The following is a 23,188-nucleotide window of genomic DNA, read 5'->3' as shown; positions in this document are numbered from 1 at the left end:
AAGTGTTTCTTTTTTTCTTTGTAGTACACGGGCCTCTCACTGTTGTGGCCTCTCCCGTTGCGGAGCACAGGCTCCGGACGTGCAGGCTCAGCGGCCATGGCTCACGGGCCCAGCCGCTCCCTGGCATGTGGGATCTTCCCGGACAGGGGCACAAACCCGTGTCCCCTGCGTCGGCACGCGGACTCTCAACCACTGTGCCACCAGGGAAGCCCTGTGTTTCTTTTTAAACACTATTTTCAGTAAATAAGACAATGAAAAAAATTTCCATGTACTTTTGAAGAAAATCTTAAAGAATTTAGGACCAGGTTTATTCAAATTTAAAAGAGAAATAAGCTGGACTTCCCTGGTGGCACAGTAGTTAAAAATCCGCCTGCCAATGCAGGGGACACAGGTTCGAGCACTGGTCCGGGAAGATCCCACATGCCACAGAGCAACTAAGCCCGTGAGCCACAGCTACTGAGCCTGTGCTCTAGAGCCCGTGAGCCACAACTACTGAAGCCCGCGTGCCTAGAGCCTGTGCTCCGCAACGAGAGAAGCCACTGCAATGAGAAGCCCGCACACCGCAATGAGAAGCCTGCACACGGCAACGAAGAGTAGCCCCCACTCGCGGCAACTAGAGAAAGCCCGGGTGCAGCAACAGAGACCCAACGCAGCCGTAAATAAATAAATAAATTTATAAAAAAAAAAAAGAGAGAGAGAAATAAGCCCATTTTACTAAAGGCTAATTTTAAACGAAAACTCCCAATTTGAAGAATATTTATATTTACAAATAAGCTCTGTTTTACATTACCTGAGATTGATCTTGACAAGGTGGGGTAAGCTGAGACACATCTGTGGTAGGAACTGACAGAACATTGTTTGGATAATCCAATAGATAAGAAACAACATTAGTATGGCCACCTTTTGCAGCTTCAATGAGCATTGTTGAGCCATCCTGAGAAAAATTGACACCATAATTAATTATTTATTAATTTCTTTTTATAATCTGATTACTAAACACATTTAGTTTCTTAGCAGCTCATATAAAATCAAAACTCATTTAAACAGTAATGAATATTAATAATAAATATTAAGCACTAAAATATTTGAAATATATTTTAATAATGACGTATATATTATTTATTTATTTTGAAGTAGAATACCTTGAGACGATGAGTAGGGTCAGCCCCATGAGCCAAGAGTAGCTCCACAACTGCCAGGTGACCTCCTGCACATGCCAACGACACTACTGTATGATCGTTATTGGCTGTAGCCCTATTCACATTGGCACCTTCAAAGAAAAATAAACAGCAATCTTAGCAAAGCCAGTTCAGACAATATGATTTTAAAAACTTTTTTGAAGTACAACATAGATACAAAAAAGTGCACAAATCATAAGTGTATAGTTTGAAAATTTTTCACAAAGTGAACACACTTGTGTGACCAGCACCCAGATCAAGAGACAGAACATTATCCACATACCAGAAGCCCCACTTTGTGCACCTTTTCAGTCACTACCCCGCCCCTCCAATGGTAACTACTATCCTGACTTCCAAACTGGTTTTAGTTTTTGAACTTTATATGAATGAAATCATACAGTGTACTCTTTTGTGCCTGGCTTCTTTTGCTCAATATAATATTTTTGAGATTCATCCACATTGCTATGCATAGTTGTAGTTCATTCATTCAATATCACTTCTAAAATGAAAAATCTAGATTAATAAATATATACAGGTTAATGTGAGCACCAAATAATACCACTGTATGTAAAGACAATGACATTTTTGATCTACTTCTAAAATGTGGCAGTATAGCCAGGTCTCAAAGCAGAGAAAACAGATTTTTTTAAACAATATTTACGAGAAATATAATTCTTCCTATTGTATATTTTAAGGGTCAGAGAGACCTGGATATGAAGAGAAGACAAAAGATTATCCAAATACGTTATCAGAAAGGCTTTTAGTAAGTTGTTCAATAGCTTTGTACAATATGACCAAAAAGAAGTCTAAATGCAAAATCTTTTCTTAGCCTCTTTTTTTGGTAAATTAATTTTGATTCACGGAAAAAAAGACCTCTCATTTTTAGTTCAACTACCTTTTACAATCCCAAAAGGACTCAACTAGATGGTTAAGACTATAGCAACGGGGACTTTCCTGGTGGTGCAATGGATAAGACTACATGCTCCCAATGCAGGGGGCCTGGGTTTGACCCCTGGTCAGGGAACTAGATCCCACACGCACGATGCAACTAAGAGTTCGCATGCCACAACTAAGGAGCTGGTGAGCTGCAACTAAGGAGCTCGCCTACCGCAACTAAGACGTAGTGAAACCAAAAAAAAAAAAAACAAAAGGACTATAGCAACGTTCATTCTTCCTTCTTCCTTAATTCGACTTATTTTATGAAGGGAAAAATAAACCTAGGGGAAACTACTATTTATTTAATTTTCAAAAAGACCCAGCTGAACCTAATCCTAACTTGTATTAAAGTACCTTTGGGAAAGACGAGGCACACCAATAAACATCCTTACATTACCAACATAAGATTATTTTTAAAGTTGTTAATAATAAATTTAGTTGGGATTGTTTAGCACTTACTACAGCCTAGAAAGGCTATAATCAATGTGTTCTTATTCTTGACAAGCCTGATTATATGCTTAGCAGGGTAGTTGATGGTATGATTAGGAAAGGAGCATGAGAGAACTCTAAAGGTTATCCATCTGTTTATTACTTCTGCATGGTTGAAGTAAATAGCTTTTACAAACTAAGTTATGACATTATGTAAGATATGCCTTACTTGGTAGCAAAATGTGATGTGAAGAAAATAGGCCTAATTTTATCCAATTAAAGAAGAAAGCAAGTATATTTAAAATGATAAAATATTACACTGCATCCTTAATGGTACAAAATGCCAGAATTCTATTGGAATATACAATAGATATAAAATGTTTATTTGAATAATGTGACAACACTTGAGTGGACCTTCCTTACAGTTTAACATCCTAACCTAAGATTTTTTTTATCAGATGCCAGAGTACCTCGAACACTACACAGAGTTAGACTGAACCAAAAGAAATTGCTGCTATTACCATCTTTGACATATACAATGACAATTTTATATGGTTCAACATAAACTGAGTTCAGCAGCATTTCACTTTTCTATAGTAAATAGTCTTGAACTACCTCTTATCCATCATTTGAACTTCTTTGCCTAAATATATTCTAATAATAGAATCTCTAGAGGAATATAAAAATAATAAATAACACCCTTGTGTACTTGGTTGATTTAACTGTACCATAAACAACAGTAGCAGACTTTCTCTCCTCCACCCTTCCCCATTTCCGGCAGAACTGCCTTAAGTGCTGAACGATACTGCATCTACTAAATATAGTTGGACACTTTACCTTTGACATTTCCAACTTTGGGGAGTAACCATATACTCTTTGGTTGATGAAAACTTCAAACTCAAAACTAATAAACAGGACTTCCCTGGTGGTCCAGTGGTTAAGAATCCGCCTTCCAATGCAGGGGACGTGGGTTTGATCCCTGCTCAGGGAGTTGGGATTCCCCATGCCACGGGGCAACTAGGCCCCTGTGCCACAACTACTGAGCTCGCGAGCCTCAACTAGAGCCCACGCGCCGCAAACTACAAAGCCCACGTGCCCTGGAGCCTTCGCGCCACAACTAGAGAGAGAGAAAAAAAAACCCACACGCGGCAACGAAAGATCCCGTGTGCCGCAACTAAGACCCAACGCAGCCAAAAAAAAAAAAAAAAAAAACTAATAAAGATCCCAGCAAAGCACCTTATGAACTCTGTTTCCTAATAAAATACAGCAACAAAAGACTGGAATATAATACTTATACTATAGGTAAAGTAGCTTTAACAGAAATTGCAACAGTTTAGGAACTTTTTTCAGAAGTTGTACTTTCTTGGAAATGCAGACTTGTACTTTCTTTACCTTTGCTAATAAGAAACTGCACGGTGCACAAATGGCCAGCTCTCGCAGCTTTCATCAAAGGGGTTCTTCCACCTTCAGATTCATGTTCCTAGTAAAGAAACATAAAATAATCCATCAGTGCCAATTCATTAACCATCTATTTTTAACACTTAGTATCAACGACATAAGAAATAATGAAGATTTAATACTTACTCAATGCAGTCACTTATGTTACCTACCTCAATTCCTCCAAAATACAGAATTTCAGTCCACATTAGATGGTGTAACTTTCTAAGAGCACGTTCAGTTTTACATACCAAACAATAAACATTAAGGATAAGACTTATGTTTAGTTTGATCCCCAAAGAGAAGTAACTGCATTTTTCTAATACTAAGGTTAAAAAGATATTTCCCTAACTATTCATCTGAACTATGAAAAAGGAACCTTAATTTTGTGAGGTGATTTTGAGGATCTCATCATATCAGAAGCCAATAAGAGATCTATCAAAGGAGAGAAACCAATCTCTGAAGAAAAAACACTATGGTATTTCAGGAGTAAAGGGAAAAGGAAAAAGAAAAACATACAAATGAGCTGATTATTTTTTAGAGTAGAAATTAAATGCTTGAATAGTCAAAGACAAAAGAAGCAGTCTTACAATAGTAGGAAGATTGTTATTCTTCCTAGCAAGTTTGTCCGCAAGAGGAATGAATGAGAAAACAGCTTCTCAAGCATCCTAATATCAAATGCCACTAAAAAAAGCTTGCTTGTATGGTAAGTAGTACTGCCTGTTGGGAGTACAGTGAACTCTTACTACATTCATCTAAGTATTAAAATGTAGCTGACACATAGCTTTTACAAAAAGTTCTCTCAACTATCCCCTCTTTCACTATGTATGCAAACATTAATTTCTGTTGTTCTTGTCCTCTTTTGTTACTAAGAAAAACTTGATAAAGAACGGTGATTTCTTCTTACATAACTATATCTCACTACAACTTTGGCAAACTAACAATAAGAATAGATTGTCAACCCAATGGAAACTTTAAACTGGACTGCAGTGACAGGAATTCCACTCTAAAAGAAGTTTTTTTCTTTTATCTTGATAGTGTAGAATTCTCAACCTCCTAGTTTATGTTTTGATTTTTGTTATGCATATTGATTAGACAACAATCTTTATTAACTCTAAGGTATGGAGGATGAATAACTATAGATAATGCCAACAAAATTTGGCTTTAGAATGAATTTTGAACTTATATTCAAATATAGGTAAATCTAATATTCTGGCAATTTACTTCAAACAAAACGGAATACACATCATGAAGAGCTTACTCAGAAAGACCTAGAAAGTTGTGTCAACACACTACATGCTGGAGTTGTTGTATCAGCTACTCACTGGAAAGAAACTGCTCCTTTAGCAACTGCTATTTCCCCTCCTGTCTCAGGACCTTTGTGCTTAAGCTGCTCTCTCTTCCCTGTAACACTTCTTTGTTAGCTCCTTTTCATCCTTGACTGTCTCAAGTTAAGTGTTATTTGCTCAAGGAAGACTTTCCTGAACCTTCTTGACTAGATCACTTTTCCTACTATTGACTTACAGTTCTACGAACTGCTCTTTCATAAGTTCCAATCACATATTAGTTTGTGTTAACTATTTGGGTAACATGTCCACCATTCAAGTATAAGCTTCATGAGAAAAGCAATCATGTCCATTTTTGCTTATCATTATATACCTAATGTCTAAAACAATGAAGTACTTGAACACTGTTTACCAAGAAAGAACCTAAGCACATCTGACCTCTCAAATCTTCCCTTTCATAGAAATGAAGTTTGAAGTTTAAATTTTCTACTAGGTAAATATGAGAAAGATAAGTTAATTTTAAGACTGGTAGCTAAACTTAGAGTAAGACATTCATTACCTTCATTTGATAATACATTATTACTAGATCATGGGTGGGCAATACTAATGTCACTTTTCCTTGTTTTTTCTTTCTTATCTCTTAAGCCTGGCAGTGACACCCATCAATGCAACTAGTAGTGGCAAAGACAAAAGATTCTGAAAGCCCTGTTTAGAATAAACTTTTAAAGTAACTTTTAAAGTACTTGTTAGTTCTGTATATTTAAAATATTCCCATAGCTGTTAAAAATAAGAAATCAGAAGGTATAATCTCAAGATGCTCACTCCAAGTGAAATTTCAAAATTCAACATACTAATAAAATTTTGGAAATAAAAGGTGTTAAAAGCTGCCTATTTTATTTTCCTCCCTATAAATTCATTCCTTTGGTTCTGAACAATATGTTTGAGGAAACAGTTGATACGATACTACAACTTTATAATGTATTATAATATTTCTTGTCCTAAAATTAATAATGTATATCCCACAACACACACCATTTGTCCCAAAGTATCTGACCACTGAATCCTTTTAGGATAGGAATCAAATTTGTCTATACAGTTGACCCTTGAATAACATCGGTTTAAACTGCGTAGGTCCATTTATATGTTGATACCTAAGTTCTACACTACACGATCACAGGGGTGCAGAACCCCGCACAACACGGGTAGATGTGGTTATATGCGGATTTTCCACTGCACAGGTGGACGTCCCAACCCCCACGTTGTTCAAGGATCAACTGGCTACTTACTTATGAATGTTGGATTTATTATTTCAGCCAATATTTGTTCAATATCAATAAAATTTTAGGATACGAATTATGATTATTTCCTTCATAAACAGAAAATTATTTTTCAAGGCTACAAACTTAGGTATTGTGCAATTTAACCTTTTTTCTTTCTTCTTTTTGGAGAACAGCTAGAATAATATAGGGATTATCTATTCCTTCAACATTTGGTAAAACTCACCTATAAATCCATCTGGGATCCTCTTACCTTCATTAGATGGATGGTTTTGAACTACTGACTCAGTTGGTGAAATGGTTGTTAATTATTGAGGTATATGATTCTAGAATCTTTTTTTTTTTGGGCCACGCAGCGAGGCTTGTGTGATCTTAGTTCCTCGACCAGGGATTGAACCTGAGCCCTCGGCAATGAAAGCACAGAGTCCTAACCACTGGACCGCCAGGGAATCCCCTTGAATCATTTTTGATAATTTATATTTAAAAATCAGTATTCATTTCATCTAAGTATTCAAACTGATTGTTCATATTGCCTTATAAATTTTGAAGTTCTCTACTATATCATATAGTTATAACTCCCTTTAAGTTTCTATCATATACCTTTTGCCCTTTTGAAAAAAGCTGGGCTTATTTTATCTGTTTCAGAATTTTTTAAAAATCAGCTTTTATTTTGCTGTTTATCCTTATTTTTTCTTTTTTTAACTCTATTTTTTGTTGTTTACTATTCTATTAACTTTTTAAAAACTTTATGTCCTTCCTTCTTTGTGCTGTTGTTCTTTTACTAGCTTCATTTACTTTCATTATACACATACACACACACACACACACACAATTTTCCTTCTAAGGACCACTTTAGCTGTATCCTCTCACCCAAGTTTTGATGTGTAGTTTTGGTGATAACATCTATTTTGCAATTTTTACTGGGATTGCCTTTTTAACTCATGAATTATGTAAAAGTATTTTTCCTCATTTTCTAGTTATATGGGATTTTTAAAATAAGATCTTATTGTTAATTTGTAATTTTAAAAAGACAAAGATCAGAGAATGTAGTTCATATGATTAAGAAGTTTGTTTTAAAGACTTTTTTGTGGCCTAAAACATGCACCAGATTTACACATATTCAATGCACTGGAAAATAGCATATTCCATATTTATTGGAAACAAAATGATAGCTCTCTATTTATAGAAGCAAATTTGATTTTTCTATTCTTAACAATCGCTTTATGTATTTGATCTATCAGTTTCATAGAGAAGTGTGGGAAAAAATCCTATCACTACAAATGTAGAGGTGACTAATTTTCTTGTAATTCTGTAATTTTCTATTTTAATTGGAGGGTAGATGTTAGTTACTGATTAGTGATTGATTGTTATACTAGCTGGAAGAGCATTTATTTATCTCTAAAAATGATTTTGGTTTAAAATTCCATTTTCCCTGATATTAATATTGCCTTACATAACTTTTTCCGTTACACTGTCAACCTTTCCCTGTCATTTTGCTTTAGATCTTTCTCCTGAAAACAGAATTTGCTAGATTTTGATTTTGAATCTAATTCAAGTCTGTGCCCTTTTAACAATTAAGTTCAGTAGGTTTATATTTGTTCTGATTAATAATATATTTTTGTAAAAAAGAATCTTTAAATTTATTTAGTACCTGATTCTTCACTCCTAAACAATGCAAGGATTCTAGAATGGCTTTTGAACTTTCTAACATATCCTGCTGAATTTCATACTACTGCTGTCTAGATTTTTAGTACTATTTTGGTTTTAAGCATAAAAATTTAGGTTTTATACTCACAAATTCGTATTTATAGTTTACCAATTTCTGTGCTTACCGTAGCTTCCTGCATCCCACGCCTTCCTCCAGGGTTCTTTTTCTCCTTATTGACGTACATAACTTTTAGTAGTTCTTTTGGCAAGGGTCTGAGGTGGTAAACTTTTATTCTTTGTAGATCTGAAAATATGCTTATTTTTCCTTCTTTGGAATGTTAGTTGAGTATAGAATTCTATATTGTGTTATTTTCTTCTGGTTTTTTTTGGGGGGGGGCTGCGTTGGGTCTTCGTTGCTGCGTACAGGCTTTTTCTCTAGTTGCGGCGAGCGGGGCTACTCTGCGTTGCGGTGTGCAGGCTTCTCATTGTGGTGGCTTCGATTGTTGCGGAGCACGGGCTCTAGGTGAACGGGCTTCAGTAGTTGTGGCACGCAGGCTCTAGAGTGCAGGCTCAGTAGTTGTGGCACATGGACTTAGTTGCTCCGTAACATGTTGGATCTTCCCGGACCAGGGCTCAAACCCGTGTCCCCTGTGTTGGCAGGTGGATCTTTCACCACTGTGCCTCCAGGGGAGTCCCTCTTATGGTATTTTGAGAATATTACTCTCCATTGTTTTCTGTGATTATTTTTGTTGATGAGAATCTACCATCAAAAATTTAATTGTTGTTCCTTTGAGAATAATTCATTTTTCCTCCAATAGCTTTTAGGATTTTTCTTTATCCTTAAAATTCTGCAGTTTCATTTGTTCTGCTTAGCAATTATTTTTCAATCAAGGATTCATGTCAGGCTTCAGTTCTAGAAAATTCTCCATCATTATCTCTTCAAGCATTGCCTCTGCCTTCTATTTCTAGCCTCTCTTTCAGGAACTTCATATATATATATAGTCAAATATATATATGGCCTCTCAATTTCTCTTTCATATTTTCCATCTCTTTACCTTTGTGCTATATTATCTATTTTATCATTTGATTCATTAATTATTTTTTCTTTCTTTTTTTTTGCGGTACGCGGGCCTCTCACTGCTGTGGCCTCTCCCATTGCAGAGCACAGGCTCCGGACGCACAGGCTCAGCAGCCATGGCTCACGGGCCCCGCCACTCCGCGGCATGTGGGATCTTCCCGGACCGGGGCACGAACCCGTGTCCCCTGCATCGGCAGGCGGACTCTCAACCACTGCGCCACCAGGGAAGCCCTGATTCATTAATTCTTTATTCAACTGTCCAATATATTGTTTATCCTATATATTTAGTTTTTATTTCTACAATTTTTTCTCCTGAAAGTTTGTTTTATTTCGTATCTATCTGTTCTTAATTCATAATCATCAGCTTTTGTTTCATTGCCTCACATTGTTTTATGGCTATTGTTCATAGTTTAAAATAAGCATGCTTAAAATCTTTGATTCAAGTCTTTTATTTCAATTTCCTTGGGCCTGTACTCTCCTGTGCTGCTGCTTTTTGTTTGCTTGCATTTTGACTATCTCTCTTCATGTAGATTTGCTCCTGAGCTTTATAATTTTTTTATTTGATAAAGCTCATTTTGCATGGGAGTTGTTTTTTTTCTTTTATTTCCATCCACAAACTTATCCCTTCTCATTAGATGGTCTGAAAGTTACCTCAGTCTGGCCCATTTCAGAAGTAGCTCTTTCTTTGGCAACTTAAGCTTCTTATCCCATGAAGTTATTTCTGTTCTTCTCACTAAATCAAATAATGATGCCCTCCAAGTTCTTAGTTACAATGTTGTCTTTGCATCTTCTCTCTATGAAGAACAATTTGCTAATTTCTGACTGCAACTCTGGGCAGTTGCTTGGAGTTTTTTTTCCATGCTGCTTCATAGGCTGGGCAATAAGACTGTACCTATTGGCCAGTTCCATGTGAGATGCATTCAGTCCCTATTCCCTTAAAGATGATGAAATTCCAGCCCCCAGCGTCCATTCTTTTTTAGGTTTAATTCTCCTTGGGCCTACAGCTTCAGCTGTGGATCCAGGGTCCATTTCTAGTCCACAGAGTTCGTTGGTCTTGTTTCTGAGTATAGCTATATATTTTTAGTTTAGTTTGTTTTTCTCCCATATTTTATTTATTAGATCTATGTACTTGAATGATAGAGAGCAGAGAGGTTTCAAAATATACTAACAGTGACTTTACTTTCTTGACTGGAAGTCATTTGTCACTTATATTTAAACAACTTTGAGATAGAACTCATTCAACATACAATAACCTAGAAAGAAAGAACTTGGCCTTTAAAAAAAAAGTGTATTAGGAGTTTTGTGTATTGCACAGATAGTTTTAAGAATCAATAAAAAATTGATAAAAGTTTTCCAGCTTTAAGTAGTAAAGTTTTAGAATATGTATATACGCTACTCCTTAATAAAAAGTTATTTAAAAAGCGGGAGGTCCTATTTAGTTTATTAAGGTAAACTAATCAACAGTTGAAACATATTTATAAGTGGATAATCAGAGCTCATGAGCCTGCTAAAATCTTGTCCATAAAAAATGCACTGCAAAGTTCTGGTTCCGATGCATAAGCATTATGAGAAAAAAGGTGCATTTTTTTTCTATTTGGCTTTAGATAACAAAATTTAATTTTAGATTTAGGCTTTTTTTCTTTAAAATAATTTGATTTCCTTTAAAACCACAGTCCTGGGCAACCAAGGTATATATCAAAGATTGTAACTATATCACAGAGCCGGTGTTTCTTGCAGTTGAAGGAGGACACTGTCTAGGGGGAAGGACCAGAATCAGAGGAGAGGAGAGGGAGACTGCTTTATACTATATATGTACTAAAGGATTCTTACACTCTCCCCTAGGGGATATGTTCTTCCAACCCACCACTGTATATTAATCATTAACTTAGTGATCTGTTACTGATCAGATTCATATCCCTCAGCAGAACTGAGATGGAAAAAGATTAAGAGGCACCGTTTTAGGGTTTGTGTTTAGCTCAGTTTCTAAAAACCACAAGTAACAAAGACAAAAACCAAGCTTACTCAGTTTGGATGAAGGAAGAATGATAATAAAGCAAAGACTGGAAAAGAACAGAACTCAGCAACGATGCAGAATAATCTACAGACTCTAGCAATGTCTCAAAGTGTGGAATATAGAGGACTTATGAGAATCTCCTGGGATATCATTTAAAATGCAGACTCCCCATTTCAGATCTGCTGAATCTGAACCTCTAAAAGTGGGGCTGCAAACCTCAATTTTAAAAAGTATCCCAAGTCTTGAGACTTACAGCTAGACAGACAGATTTAAAATCACATTTTCTTTAACAAGTCCAGGGAGAAAAAAATAACTTTATCTGAACTAACACTCAGCTTTACATTCTTGATAGGAGCCACAGCTATTATATAAACTGAGTAAAAGTTTACATTTTCACATAGTATTTTGTGAAAGAAATTTATTTACTTTCTTCAAAATAGAATGAATATATAACAACTTCTCATTCCAAAAGCCAATAAAAAAGATACTTAATAAGCATTATGGTTAAGAGTGGCTTGACACTGAAAAATTTATTTTAGATGGCCTAAATTAATTGTGAAGCAATCACAACTTATTCCTAATTTAAAAATTAAGCACTGCTCCTGAGTATAAACAAATCTCTCTGGATTACAATGGATATTAAATTTGCTTGACTTTTAAAAGCATCAGGCACAAATTCCACACATTTTTTTTCAAAAGAAATGTTTGTTTATCAACAAGTATTCACCTTCTTAAAAGACAATCTTAGAACGAGGTTACACGAGAGGATTTTAAGAAGAAAATTTTAATTTTATAGAAATTAGGGCATGAGCAATATAGTAAATTTTTCACTAAAATGTTTTGTTGTTGTTGTTTCTTTAAGGATTATATAGAAAAAAATCCAATATATCACCCTAAATCTGAGTTTCAGATTTTTGTTGAACAAAGTTGAATACAAAGGGCTTTATGACTGAGACTTTCTCTCTGGGTTATCTTAGCTCTCTCAATAAGGGAGAATGAATAAGAAAATCTATTTTAACCTAAGAGATTTTTTTTTTTTAGGAATACCACATAAAAAGAATACTAAGGAGGCAAACCACTAGTAATGTAAATCTCTTCTTATTGGAATTTCATAATCTTTTTCAATCAAAGAGGATTTCCTTTGTCACCCAACAGGGTCCTGGAACTTCTTGACTGGAATTCAGATATCTAGAGCTCTGGTTACCTACATCATCTATTCTTTATGTAGTAGCTTACAAGCATCAAAGGCCACCCTCACCTGATGCTTGGCCGGATCTATGCCCTCCAAAATAGTCTTCATGTCCTCCTGCTTGTCCTGTGAAAGGAAAAAGAAGAACTCACGGATCTTATTCCAAAAACGAAAATCACATTTGGCCATGAAGACCTTGTGACCAGTACTTCAGGTGCTGGGCTTTATTAACTCAGGATCTTCAACTAAAAAGATTCTCATCTGTAGAGACCATAATCTCATGAACAGAGTATGATTTTTAAGTACGATAATATGGTTCTCTACCAATATAACTTCAATATAAACCTTAACATACGCAGACCTAATTCTGCTAAAGTTTTTGAACTCATGTCTTTATCTCCAAATACAACTAAAACCACAGAAAATAGAGCAGTATCTTAATATCTAACCAAGGAAAATAATTAAATCAAAAGATTTGCGAATATCAGAAGCTGAGAGATAAAAGTAGGAAAAATACTGTAAGAGATTAAATAGTTCTGTAGTACCTCCTCCCCCCATTATAAATGCACTTAGTGCTCACACTTTTCAACTAAAACAGGAGACTTGAAAGAACTTGAGAGATGGAATATCTGTATTTTATCTAGATCTAGTCTCCAGACAGGGAGAAAGTACTCAAAGATGAGACAGGGAGATGGTTGAAGAAACAGTAATAAGAATTGCAATCACTGACCAGGATCAACTATATCTCCAAATAAAAGAAATGTGGCCTAGAGAAGGCTTCACCCTAAGTCACTCCTACCTCCTACCCTGGATGATATGCTTACCCTAAGGGGATGCATGCTCCTATGGTAGTGATTTGGTGAGAAAGTATTTTGAGTCAACTCTATGATTTGAACAAGCTGACTGTTAAAGTTCACTTCTCCCTTCCTCAACCCCATATGATTTTCAACAAAGACAAGCTCCATTCAAATAAGAATAAATAAGCACAAAGTATCCAACACAGAACCTATTAAGAAGTTCCTACAAAAATGGAAACAAAATTTTAGTCAAATGTTCCCTTGTACTTTCAAAAATATTAAAGAGAATATGAACGCTTTAACTAGTGGAACAAAGTGATATAACAGCAAGAGGAAACTTAAAAGGGAGTTGGGGGTACTTCCCTGGTGGCACAGTGGTTAACAGTCTGCCTGCCAATGCAGGGGACATGGGTTCGAGCCCTGCTCCAGGAAGATCCTACATGCCATGAAGCAAGTATGCCCGTGCGCCACAACTACTGAGCCCGCGAGCCGCAACTACTGAAGCCCATACACCTAGAGCCTGTGCTCTGCAACAAGAGAAGCCACCACAATAAGAAGCCTGTGCACTGCAATGAAGATCCAACGCAGCCAAAAATAAATAAATTTAAAAAAAAAAAGAAGTGAGTTGGGGGACTTCCCTGGTGGCGCAGTGGTTAGGAATCTGCCTGCCAATGCAGGGGACACACGTTCAAACCCTGGTCCAGGAAGATCCCACATGCCACGGAGGAACTAAGCCCGTGTGCCACAACTACTGAGCCCGCACTCTAGAGCCCATGAGCCACAACTACTGAGCCCACGTGCCACAACTACTAAAGTCCGCACACCTAGAGCCTGTGCTCCACAACAAGAGAAGCCACCGCAATGAGAAGCCCGCGCATTTCAACAAAGAGTAGCCCCCGCTCGCTGCAACTAGAGAAAAGCCCGTGCGCAGCAATGAAGACCCAATGCAGCCAAAAATAAATAAATAAATAAATTTATCAGGGGAAAAAAGTGAGTTGGAAGAGCAGAAGATACTAAGTAATGATGAAACCATGAAAACCACATTAGAAGCAGCAACAAGTATACAGAAAAAATAGTGACCTGGTGGATGGACTTAAGAAAGAAACAATACAGAGGAAAAGGACAAAGAAATGAAAAGAATCAGACATAAAGATAATAAGGGAGATTCAATATGTGGATAATAAATGTTCTAGAAGAAAACAGAACAGAAAAAGAAGTATTCAAGGCTGTAATAGAAAAAAACTGGAGAAGGATGATGAGGAGAAAGAAAAGGAGAGGGGAGAGAGGATGAACTAAAATCTTTAAATAGAAAGCACTCACGGTTTTCCAGGAAAAACTGTTATAAAATAATAAACACCAAGACACATCCTGGCGAAATCATAGAGGTTTAAGTATAATGAAAGAATCTTATGATAATCCAGGCAGAAAGGAAATCACTTACATATAATGGGGAATATTCTAGCAGGCTTTGGCAATATTTAATACCAGAAGACAGTAGAATAGAGGGCTTAGAATTTTGAGGGGAAAAAACAAGTGATTCATTAATTTTATATTTGGCTACATTCATTTATAAATACAACATAAAGTAATATCAAAAATGCAGGCACCTGTGAACTCTTTTTTGGTTGAGGAAAGTAAATTCAAAACAAAATACCAGTATCAGCCAGCCAAAAGGTGAGTCAAGTTCAGGAAATCAGGAATTCAGAGTCTACATAATATGAAAGACTAGTAAGGTAAACACTGAATCCACCTAAATATACAGTTAAACAACTTTGAGAAATAATAGGGTCATAAAACAGAATGTAAATGTTATAAAATCATGACAATGTAATAATAAAATAACTCATGAAAATCCTATGGTGGAAGACACATTAATCTCCTCTTCAGAATGGAGTCAATAAACATTGTCTAAATATTTGATTTTTTAAAAATCAGTTTTTTAAAAGAAATTAACAAAATATTTCAAAATTTCCATTTGTAAATGATGTCTGAATAAATACTTTTCCAGGAAGTAACTTTATACCTATGTTTTATATAGTTCAACAATTAGTTCAGCAATTAGTGAGCAGCTCATAGGGCTACCTGGAGCACAGGGATTTTTTTAGATAAAAGAAACATGGGGACTATGATCAGAGATTAGAAAATTAAACCATAAAAAATGGAAGGAAGGAAGAAGGAAAGGGAAGGGAGGGAAGAAGGGAGGGAGGGAGGGAGGGAGGAAGGAAGGAAGGAAGGAAGGAAGGAAGGAAGGAAGGAAGGAAGGGGAAATCTTACCCATGTTAATGAGAATATAAGAATCAGGAGACCTCAATTGTTAGTAGAAGTATAGACTAGTTCAGCATTTTTGTACAGTTTCGCAGCAGCTATCAAACTTTTAGATGTGGACCCTCTGAAAACTGGCAATTTCACTTCTAGGAATTTATCCCTATAGATATATTCACAAAAGTAGCAAAAATACATAAATCTGCATAACAATATTTAGTGCAGTACCATTTGTAATCTTTAAAAATTATAATAACCCAGATGTTTATGAATAAATAAATGGTTAATAAATTATATAGAACACTGGGTACCTGTGAAAAAGAATGAGAAATCTTAGGAATTGACAGAAAAATATTATATTAAAAAGAAAAAAGTTTCAGAACAGTATATGTGGTAACAAATCTATTCATATAAAAAAGACATATAGCCCACATACACAATATATATATGCTTGAGTGTACAGAAATGTTTAGAAAGACACACAACATATTGCTTAAATTAAAAAAAAAATCTTACAAAAGAGGATATAGAAAAGAAATAGAAATCCTCTATTTCCTAAGATTTAATATAGATAACAAACTGATCCTTCAAAATTTTTGTTTCTTTTAAGGTAAGTCCATATCAAATCTAATTTCCAGGATTAAGAACCGGAGGGTGCTAATGTATCCATGTCCAAATCACCCAGTTTCCACTAGCTCAACTATTCTAGGAAAACGCCCCCCAAAGTTCATTTGGCTAGAACACAGTCTAAGAAAAGCAACAAGGGTCAAAGAGCTTACTTCATGGTTAGGGAGGAAAATCAGTGATAGACCAGTACAACATATTCAAGGGGCGCAATTTACTCAGTGCAGAAGTGCTTCGATTTTCATTCCAACATTAAAAATAATAAACCTTTAAAAGTTATGATCGGGCTTCCCTGGTGGCGCAGTGATTGAGAGTCCGCCTGCTCATGCAGGGGACACGGGTTTGTGCCCCGGTCCGGGAAGATCCCACGTGCCGTGGAGCAGCTGGGCCCGTGAGCCATGGCCACTAAGCCTGCGTGTCCGGAGCCTGTGCTCCGCAACGGGAGAGGCCACAACAGTGAGAGGCCCGCGTACCGCAAAAAAATAAAAATAAAAATAACTGATTTGCATAGGACCAACTATTACTCAATATGGCAAAGACCCAGAATTAGCAACACTGTGTGCCCACCACACTTCTTTAGGTTGGTTCTATTTATTTTCTTTGATCTACTGCATCTAAAGCAGATTTATTATGAGCTTAAAGAAAGAATCCATGTCCTATCTTGTCCTTGGAAAAACCTCTCCATCTTCCACCCCTATTTTCAAGGTGGCTAACATCTCAAAGTAAAACGGTATTTCTAAATTCCTTGTCTCTCACTGGGCAAAAAATACCTATGCATACTTGAAAGCCAAAGCTGAAAAAACAATCCTAAAGAAAGGAAATTTTGAAAAGTTTGAAGGCATATAAGATGAGAAGAAGAGGATGTAACAAAAGTTTATTCTGCTACTCAAAATAAAGTTTAACCAAAGGAAAAGAAGAATAAATTCATAATTGAACAACTCCAAAGATAACTGGAGAGATTTTATTCTTAAGAAAATAGTTTACTTACAATAAAAATCCATGTTAAGGAAACTTTTCCTACTTCTTTGACAGTATTTAAGTAGGATAAAATACTGATAGTGAAAAGATAGGGTGGGAGAGATAATGATTTAGCGTTATAATGCCAAATTATTCTTTACTGGGATGGCCTTACCACATTACTGTGTTTTCTAGGGATTAGTAACTTTTATCTATTAAAATATTTTATAGTAAGCTAAATTTGCTAATTATTAATTATAAATAATGCCCAAAATTAAGTAATTTAAGATATATTTAATATACCCAAAGATTTTAAGAGAGAGGATTATTTGTGTAACACATCATTATTATTAATTATGACTCACACCTTAAAATTTCATTTTCTTCAAGGATCCCATAGCACTTCACACATTCTTGGGCTAAGTACTCATCTAGTCCATCTGATACCTCCAAAAAGGTAGCTAGTTAACCTGTTCTTTAAAAATCATAAAATTAGATTTCTTAAGCCACGTCATTAAAGATCTTCTGATCCAAACCCCTCATAAAATAAAGGAAAGGGGGGAGATGAGAAAGAAACACAAAAGAAGGCTAGGGAATCTAAGTGATTTGCCCTAGGACACCCAGCATAGCCGAAGAAAGAATATTTACAGGACTTGGGTAAAATAGTCCAGAAAATAACACTAGATTTTATTTTACAGATGAGAATATTGAGGCAACTATTTACTTATAGATCAGTGATCTGCTGGCTGTGATCAAAATTCCAGTGTCTTGTCTAATGCTCAGTAGCATCTCTAATGTTGAGTTCTTTCTAAATAACTAAGTGTAGCCTTTGTCACTCATCAGCCCTCCATTCAGATACAGGATTACAGGATGCCTTCCACTGGTATTTCTTCCTTTTAGTAGATTTACTTTCAAATAGCAATGAAGGCCTGTAACATGCTAAAGTGGGTCATAAAAAATCTTTATGTGAACACAACTAAAATATATTTACCTTCTCTAATATCTATGTCAGTTGTTTATTATGGGAAATACTACTTGAGTTCCTCTTCTAGACATGAAAGGCCAAGGAGCTGTAGAGAAGGAAGGAATACTAATTTACGGGATTTATATATCACTCTCCCTTTCCAACCTTAGCTTTGTTGGCAAATACATGTGAAGGAAGTTCCACAAATATTTCTTTTATTTCAACAAATGTATCAACGTTTTAGTGCTGAAATTAACATGCCATGATGAAAAGAGAAAGATTCCATCATCTTTACAAATGGTTTGAAAATCAGAAACACCACCAAATCAAAGCAACTCTGTACCAACTTCAAGTTATAAGTAAGTACTAGGGATGTATTATACAACATGATACATATAATTAATACTGCTGTATGTTATATATGAAAGTTGTTGAGAGCAAATCCTAATAGATCTCATGACAAGGAATAAATTTGTTTTCTATTTCTTTAATTTTGTATATGAGATGAAAGAGGTTCCTAAATTTATTGTGATTATCACAAGTTAAACTTATACAGTATTGTATGGCAATTATATCTTAATAAACCTGGAAGAAAAAAAAAAACAAAATAAAAAACAACAAAAACTCCTACTAGATATATATATATATATATATATATATATATATATATATATATATATAAAAAATAGAAAAACAAAACAACACTGACATGTTAACCAACACTGTTGCCACCTAAACATCCTATCATTAGGGCGTTTGGAAACTCTGACCTGATGCAGTCATCTTTCATAGAGATGGATCATCTCTATAACAATAACATGGTTGGGCATGGAAGCCAGGAAAACACAGACAACAAAGTAAGCCAAAATTAAAAGCAAGCAAGAGAAAAAAAGAAAGAAGCAGAGTAGGGTTTTACATTCCAAGTTATACTGTTGAATAGTTAACTATGCAAATTCTCCACCTTGAACATAAAAGTAATAGTAAAGAGGGGGCTAGAGGACTGTGGTAAAGGAAATCAAGCCATATAAATGCTTTAGCTGAAGTAAGCTATCAAGATACAAATAAGAATGAAATATTAAAACTCTGCCTTTTGGTCTAAAGACCAGTAAATGGGGAGAACAGCCTAAAGTAATAATTATACAGGACACCAGGACAGTGACTCAAAGACAATGGAACTGAATCAACTTCAGTTTTCATTTTTTTTAATATTGCAGATGTCAATTTTATTTTTATTTATTATTATTTTTGGCTGTGCCTCACAGCATATGGGATCTTAGTTCCTGGACCAGGGATTGAACCCATGCCCCCTGCAGCGGAAGTGTGGAGTTTTAACCACTGGACCACCAGGGGAGTCACTCAACTTCGATTTTTAAATGGTGTTTATTGGTTATTTCTGGTCAAGCAGTTCAATAACAAATCTGTAAGGATACATAGTATATTCCTTTTCAGAGAAATAAGATTAGTTTCCAAAGGCTGGTTTATTTTTTTCTTTTTTTTAAAATTTCTTTTAGATTTTAAGTATACTACAGAATGCTAATGTGTTTTAATACAAACTTTCTTACGATGGGTTTACATCATATTATATCTGTCATCACACCAAATACTAAATACTAATTTGGGCCCAATAAACAAAAGATGCTATGCAGAGAAAGAAAGTACATAAAGGAATAATCTTTATTTCAATATATAATGATTTCCATTACAGTGGTAACAAGAAGTACAACTATATGGAAGACATGGATTAGGTGACTTGTTCAAGGCTCTCTGCTTATTCAGTAGTTAAAATGATTTTGCATGTTAAATAGGGAGAATTTTCAAAAAGAACTCTGGAATTAATGGACAATTTTTTATTTCATTTAATTTTTGATTTCCAAAAGGAACATTTTAAGTGGCTTATTTAAGAAAACTAATCTAGTCCAAAGGTTTTTAATAATGGATTATTCAAATTTATGCAATTATTACAAAGGTAGACAAGTTACATATCAATCCATAACCTTCTAAATATGATAAATATTTAGGGTTTTTTTTTTTACTGGAAATATCTAATATTTTTTCATTTTAAATATTTTTAAAACAAGAAAAAATAAAATTTCAAATAACTAAGTTTCAAATGAGAACATACACATATTTTGAGGATCTACCTGAAAATGCTCAAGTATACTAACAGTTCTGGTTGTGGATTTTAAAAAAAGCATTAAATAAGAAACTGTCTAGATTTCCTTTAAAACTAAGTTCTAAACTATACCTACTACACATGTAGAATGAAAAGTCTTAAAACCTCTCAGTTTCATCTCAGGAAACAATATAAGCAATCCAAATTGTTGCATTACATTTTTATAAAATTGTAATTAATATCCTAACTGATTCTACAGAATATTTTTAAAAATGAGAGACAACAACTTTTAAACTCTTTAAAAAATATATAATAACAGCCTTAAATTGTGGCAAAAGTTAAGCTCTAAAAATCTAACAAAGCATGGTCCAGATTGTGTTTCAAAGGTTGACTTGTGCGTTCTTATTTAAAACCGAAGGTAAAAATAGTTCCCCCCCAAATGAAGGTTCTCAGCTAGCCCACGAAAACAAACAAACAAACAATTTAACTTAAAGAACTACCAAACCTAGACATCAAGAATACATCTATGGGATGCCAGAAATGGAATACATCTCCACTCCACGCAATGGGAGCGTAGTCTTCTAATTCCAAACCACTGGAGGAAATTACTACAGTCCTAAACAGATACTAGGAGGTGACAGAAAAGAATGAAGGACAAGAAAGGTGCTACTGTCTTTTTAGGTCCAGCTAGCAAGAATTATCAGTCATTTTCTTCCTCAGGACTCAGGGACTGATCTGCCTGCTTTACTTACTTCTTGTTTTTCACTAGGTCATTTGTTTCCTGCCTATGGCTTATAGTAAAGCTGAAATTATTTATAGGTTTTAAATATCAAACTTACTATGCTTTTCCATACTTTCCACATTTTCTATAAAGGACAAGAACTGCTTTTTACAATCAGGAAAATAACTAATATTAAAATTGAAATATCTCTCCACAGATAGCAAAAGCATAAAATAGGAATACATTTTTAAAGTGAAAAATTAATATACGAAATAATTCAAAAGGAGAAAAATGTTATGCACATGAAATTATTATATCTAGCAGTATTTACAACAGTGAAAAATAAAAAGCAAGTCAAAAGTTCAATAATAAGTGAATGATTATGGCTCATCAACTTGATGGAATATTATGCACAAGTTATAAATATACAGAATATGTAGCAAAATGGAAAAGATTATGACAGAACACACATTCTGGAAAATAGAAAACAACTGTACTATACTATGATTATAATTACATGTGTATATGAATGCAAAGACGGTTTGCAAAAGAGAAAAACAGTTACGTTAGAATAACAGTATTACCTTTGTACTTAAGGTAAATATTTATCTGAGCCATTTTTTAATCTTATATTTTGAATGTAAAACAGTATGGTAAATTCAAATCTTTCAATCTGCTTATTTAATGAAATTCTTCTAAGGAATTTTAATCACAATTTACCTAATTCCAGAAAACTATAAAAATAAAAAATAGAAAACAACTATTTTGTTTTCTATTTTTAAATGCCCTTTGTTTTAAAGGGCATTTAAAAATATTTCATAACAAATTTTTAACTCTGTCAAAAATCACTAAGGTTTTGCTATACTTTAAAGTGCATTTAACAGATAATTCCTCTTTTCCTATTTAATATTTTTAGAAGAACTAGCAAATTAGTCAAGAAAGTGACTTAGCTATGGAAAAATGGAAGGAAGAATTTTGATAAGAATTCAGAGGATAAGAATATTAAACTTTGCTTATATTATCTAAGCTTTTATGCTCTACCCTGTTTATTCCAAGTGATGAAATGCTTCAATTCTTAATTTTTAGATGACCCAAAGCAACTCTAAAAAAAGGAATGAGATAAAGAAAGAAGGCAGAAGATTAAGATCTACTTAACATATCCATCATAATTTTCAAACGAAAAAAGTACACCTCTTAGAAATTCTAACTGACAGATCCTAATTAATGAGAATGAATGCTAGTCTTATCACTACAATATTTATTAGAAGTAGAAATGATGATAAATAAATAGCATAATTACACTATACTTATTATAGTCAATAATTATTTTCCAACAATGTTCTCAGGTATTTTGGGGGGAATGTCTGTTATTGGAATTGGTTTAAAAGACAATACTTGCACAGTTTTTTCTAAATAACTGAAATTAATGAAGTTGATTCTGTACAGCATTTATAATTATGCATGTCTCACACAGATTTTTAAGAAATACAAAAGGGAATTCTGGAAGAAACTCTAGAAAGCCGTTCAAAATAATCTCACAAAATAAAAATTAGTCAAAGCAAACATTTCAGCAAGAAGCATAAACCTTTAAGTGGGATATTATTTATAATTTCCCATAGTTGTAAGGATTATTACACATATGAACCTGCCATCTAATTTGAAACTTTGAAAAGCCAAAATAGAAGATATTAAAAGAAAAGAAAAAGAATGAAATGCTGTAATAATGTTGTTAGGAAGATGACAGTAGCTTTATTTTAAATGTCTAATTAGAAAAACAAAAGAAATCACTCAAAGTGATTTGACAGGTTATTCTATGTTGCAAACATATCACTGAATTTGTATGTCTAATAAAGGGCAGTTAAAAAGGTTCAGGAATGTCAAATGGGACTGGGGTGAGAGGAAGAAAGAAACAAATGTTTTTACCTAGGAAAAGAAACAGTATGCCCTTTTAAAAACTATTTTCAAATACATTTAATAAATGCAACAACTAGAACAAGTAGCCAAACTTTTAAAAGTTATTTTATACAAAGCATGCAAACTATTGATCTTCTTTACTAGTGCTTTCTAAATGTTAAAAATAAAGGAGTATTAACATTCACACAAAAATATTTGAAATTAAAAATATCTTACTAAATCAGCCCCTGCTTGAAGTAAAACATCTGCAACATCCGTATGTCCATTTTCACAAGCGTAGGTTAAGGCTGTGTCTCCTGTTGCTGTTGTAGCATGAACGTTAGCACCTGGCAAACAAAAAAATTACACATTTACTTTGTGAATTT

General features: G+C 34.5%; 1 protein-coding gene across 14 annotated transcripts in view; it reads right to left on the bottom strand.

Moving 5' to 3' along the window:
• LOC309820214 (ankyrin repeat and KH domain-containing protein 1) overlaps positions 1–23,188 on the bottom strand; it is a gene marked incomplete at its 3' end in the record, with an annotated part of 121,485 nt that overhangs the window by 48,890 nt on the left and 49,407 nt on the right. For 9 of the 14 annotated variants that reach the window (XM_082650840.1, XM_082650846.1, XM_082650848.1 and 6 more), the window contains exons 10-14: positions 23,040–23,149; positions 12,541–12,597; positions 3,936–4,023; positions 1,143–1,270; positions 791–934 (exon numbers count right to left, since the gene is read on the bottom strand). In XM_082650840.1, the coding sequence (XP_082506966.1) occupies positions 791–934; positions 1,143–1,270; positions 3,936–4,023; positions 12,541–12,597; positions 23,040–23,149 (527 nt within the window). Of the gene's footprint in view, positions 1–790; positions 935–1,142; positions 1,271–3,935; positions 4,024–12,523; positions 12,598–23,039; positions 23,150–23,188 lie in introns of those variants that run through there. The other 5 variants (XM_082650849.1, XM_082650850.1, XM_082650852.1 and 2 more) reach the window with 2 other exon arrangements.

The sequence above is a fragment of the Grampus griseus genome, assembly GCF_964374135.1.
Source record: "Grampus griseus genome assembly, chromosome: 3".
NCBI lineage: Eukaryota > Metazoa > Chordata > Mammalia > Artiodactyla > Delphinidae > Grampus > Grampus griseus.
Note: the sequence above shows the minus strand (reverse complement) of the source record. Positions and strands in the feature narration are given on the sequence as shown.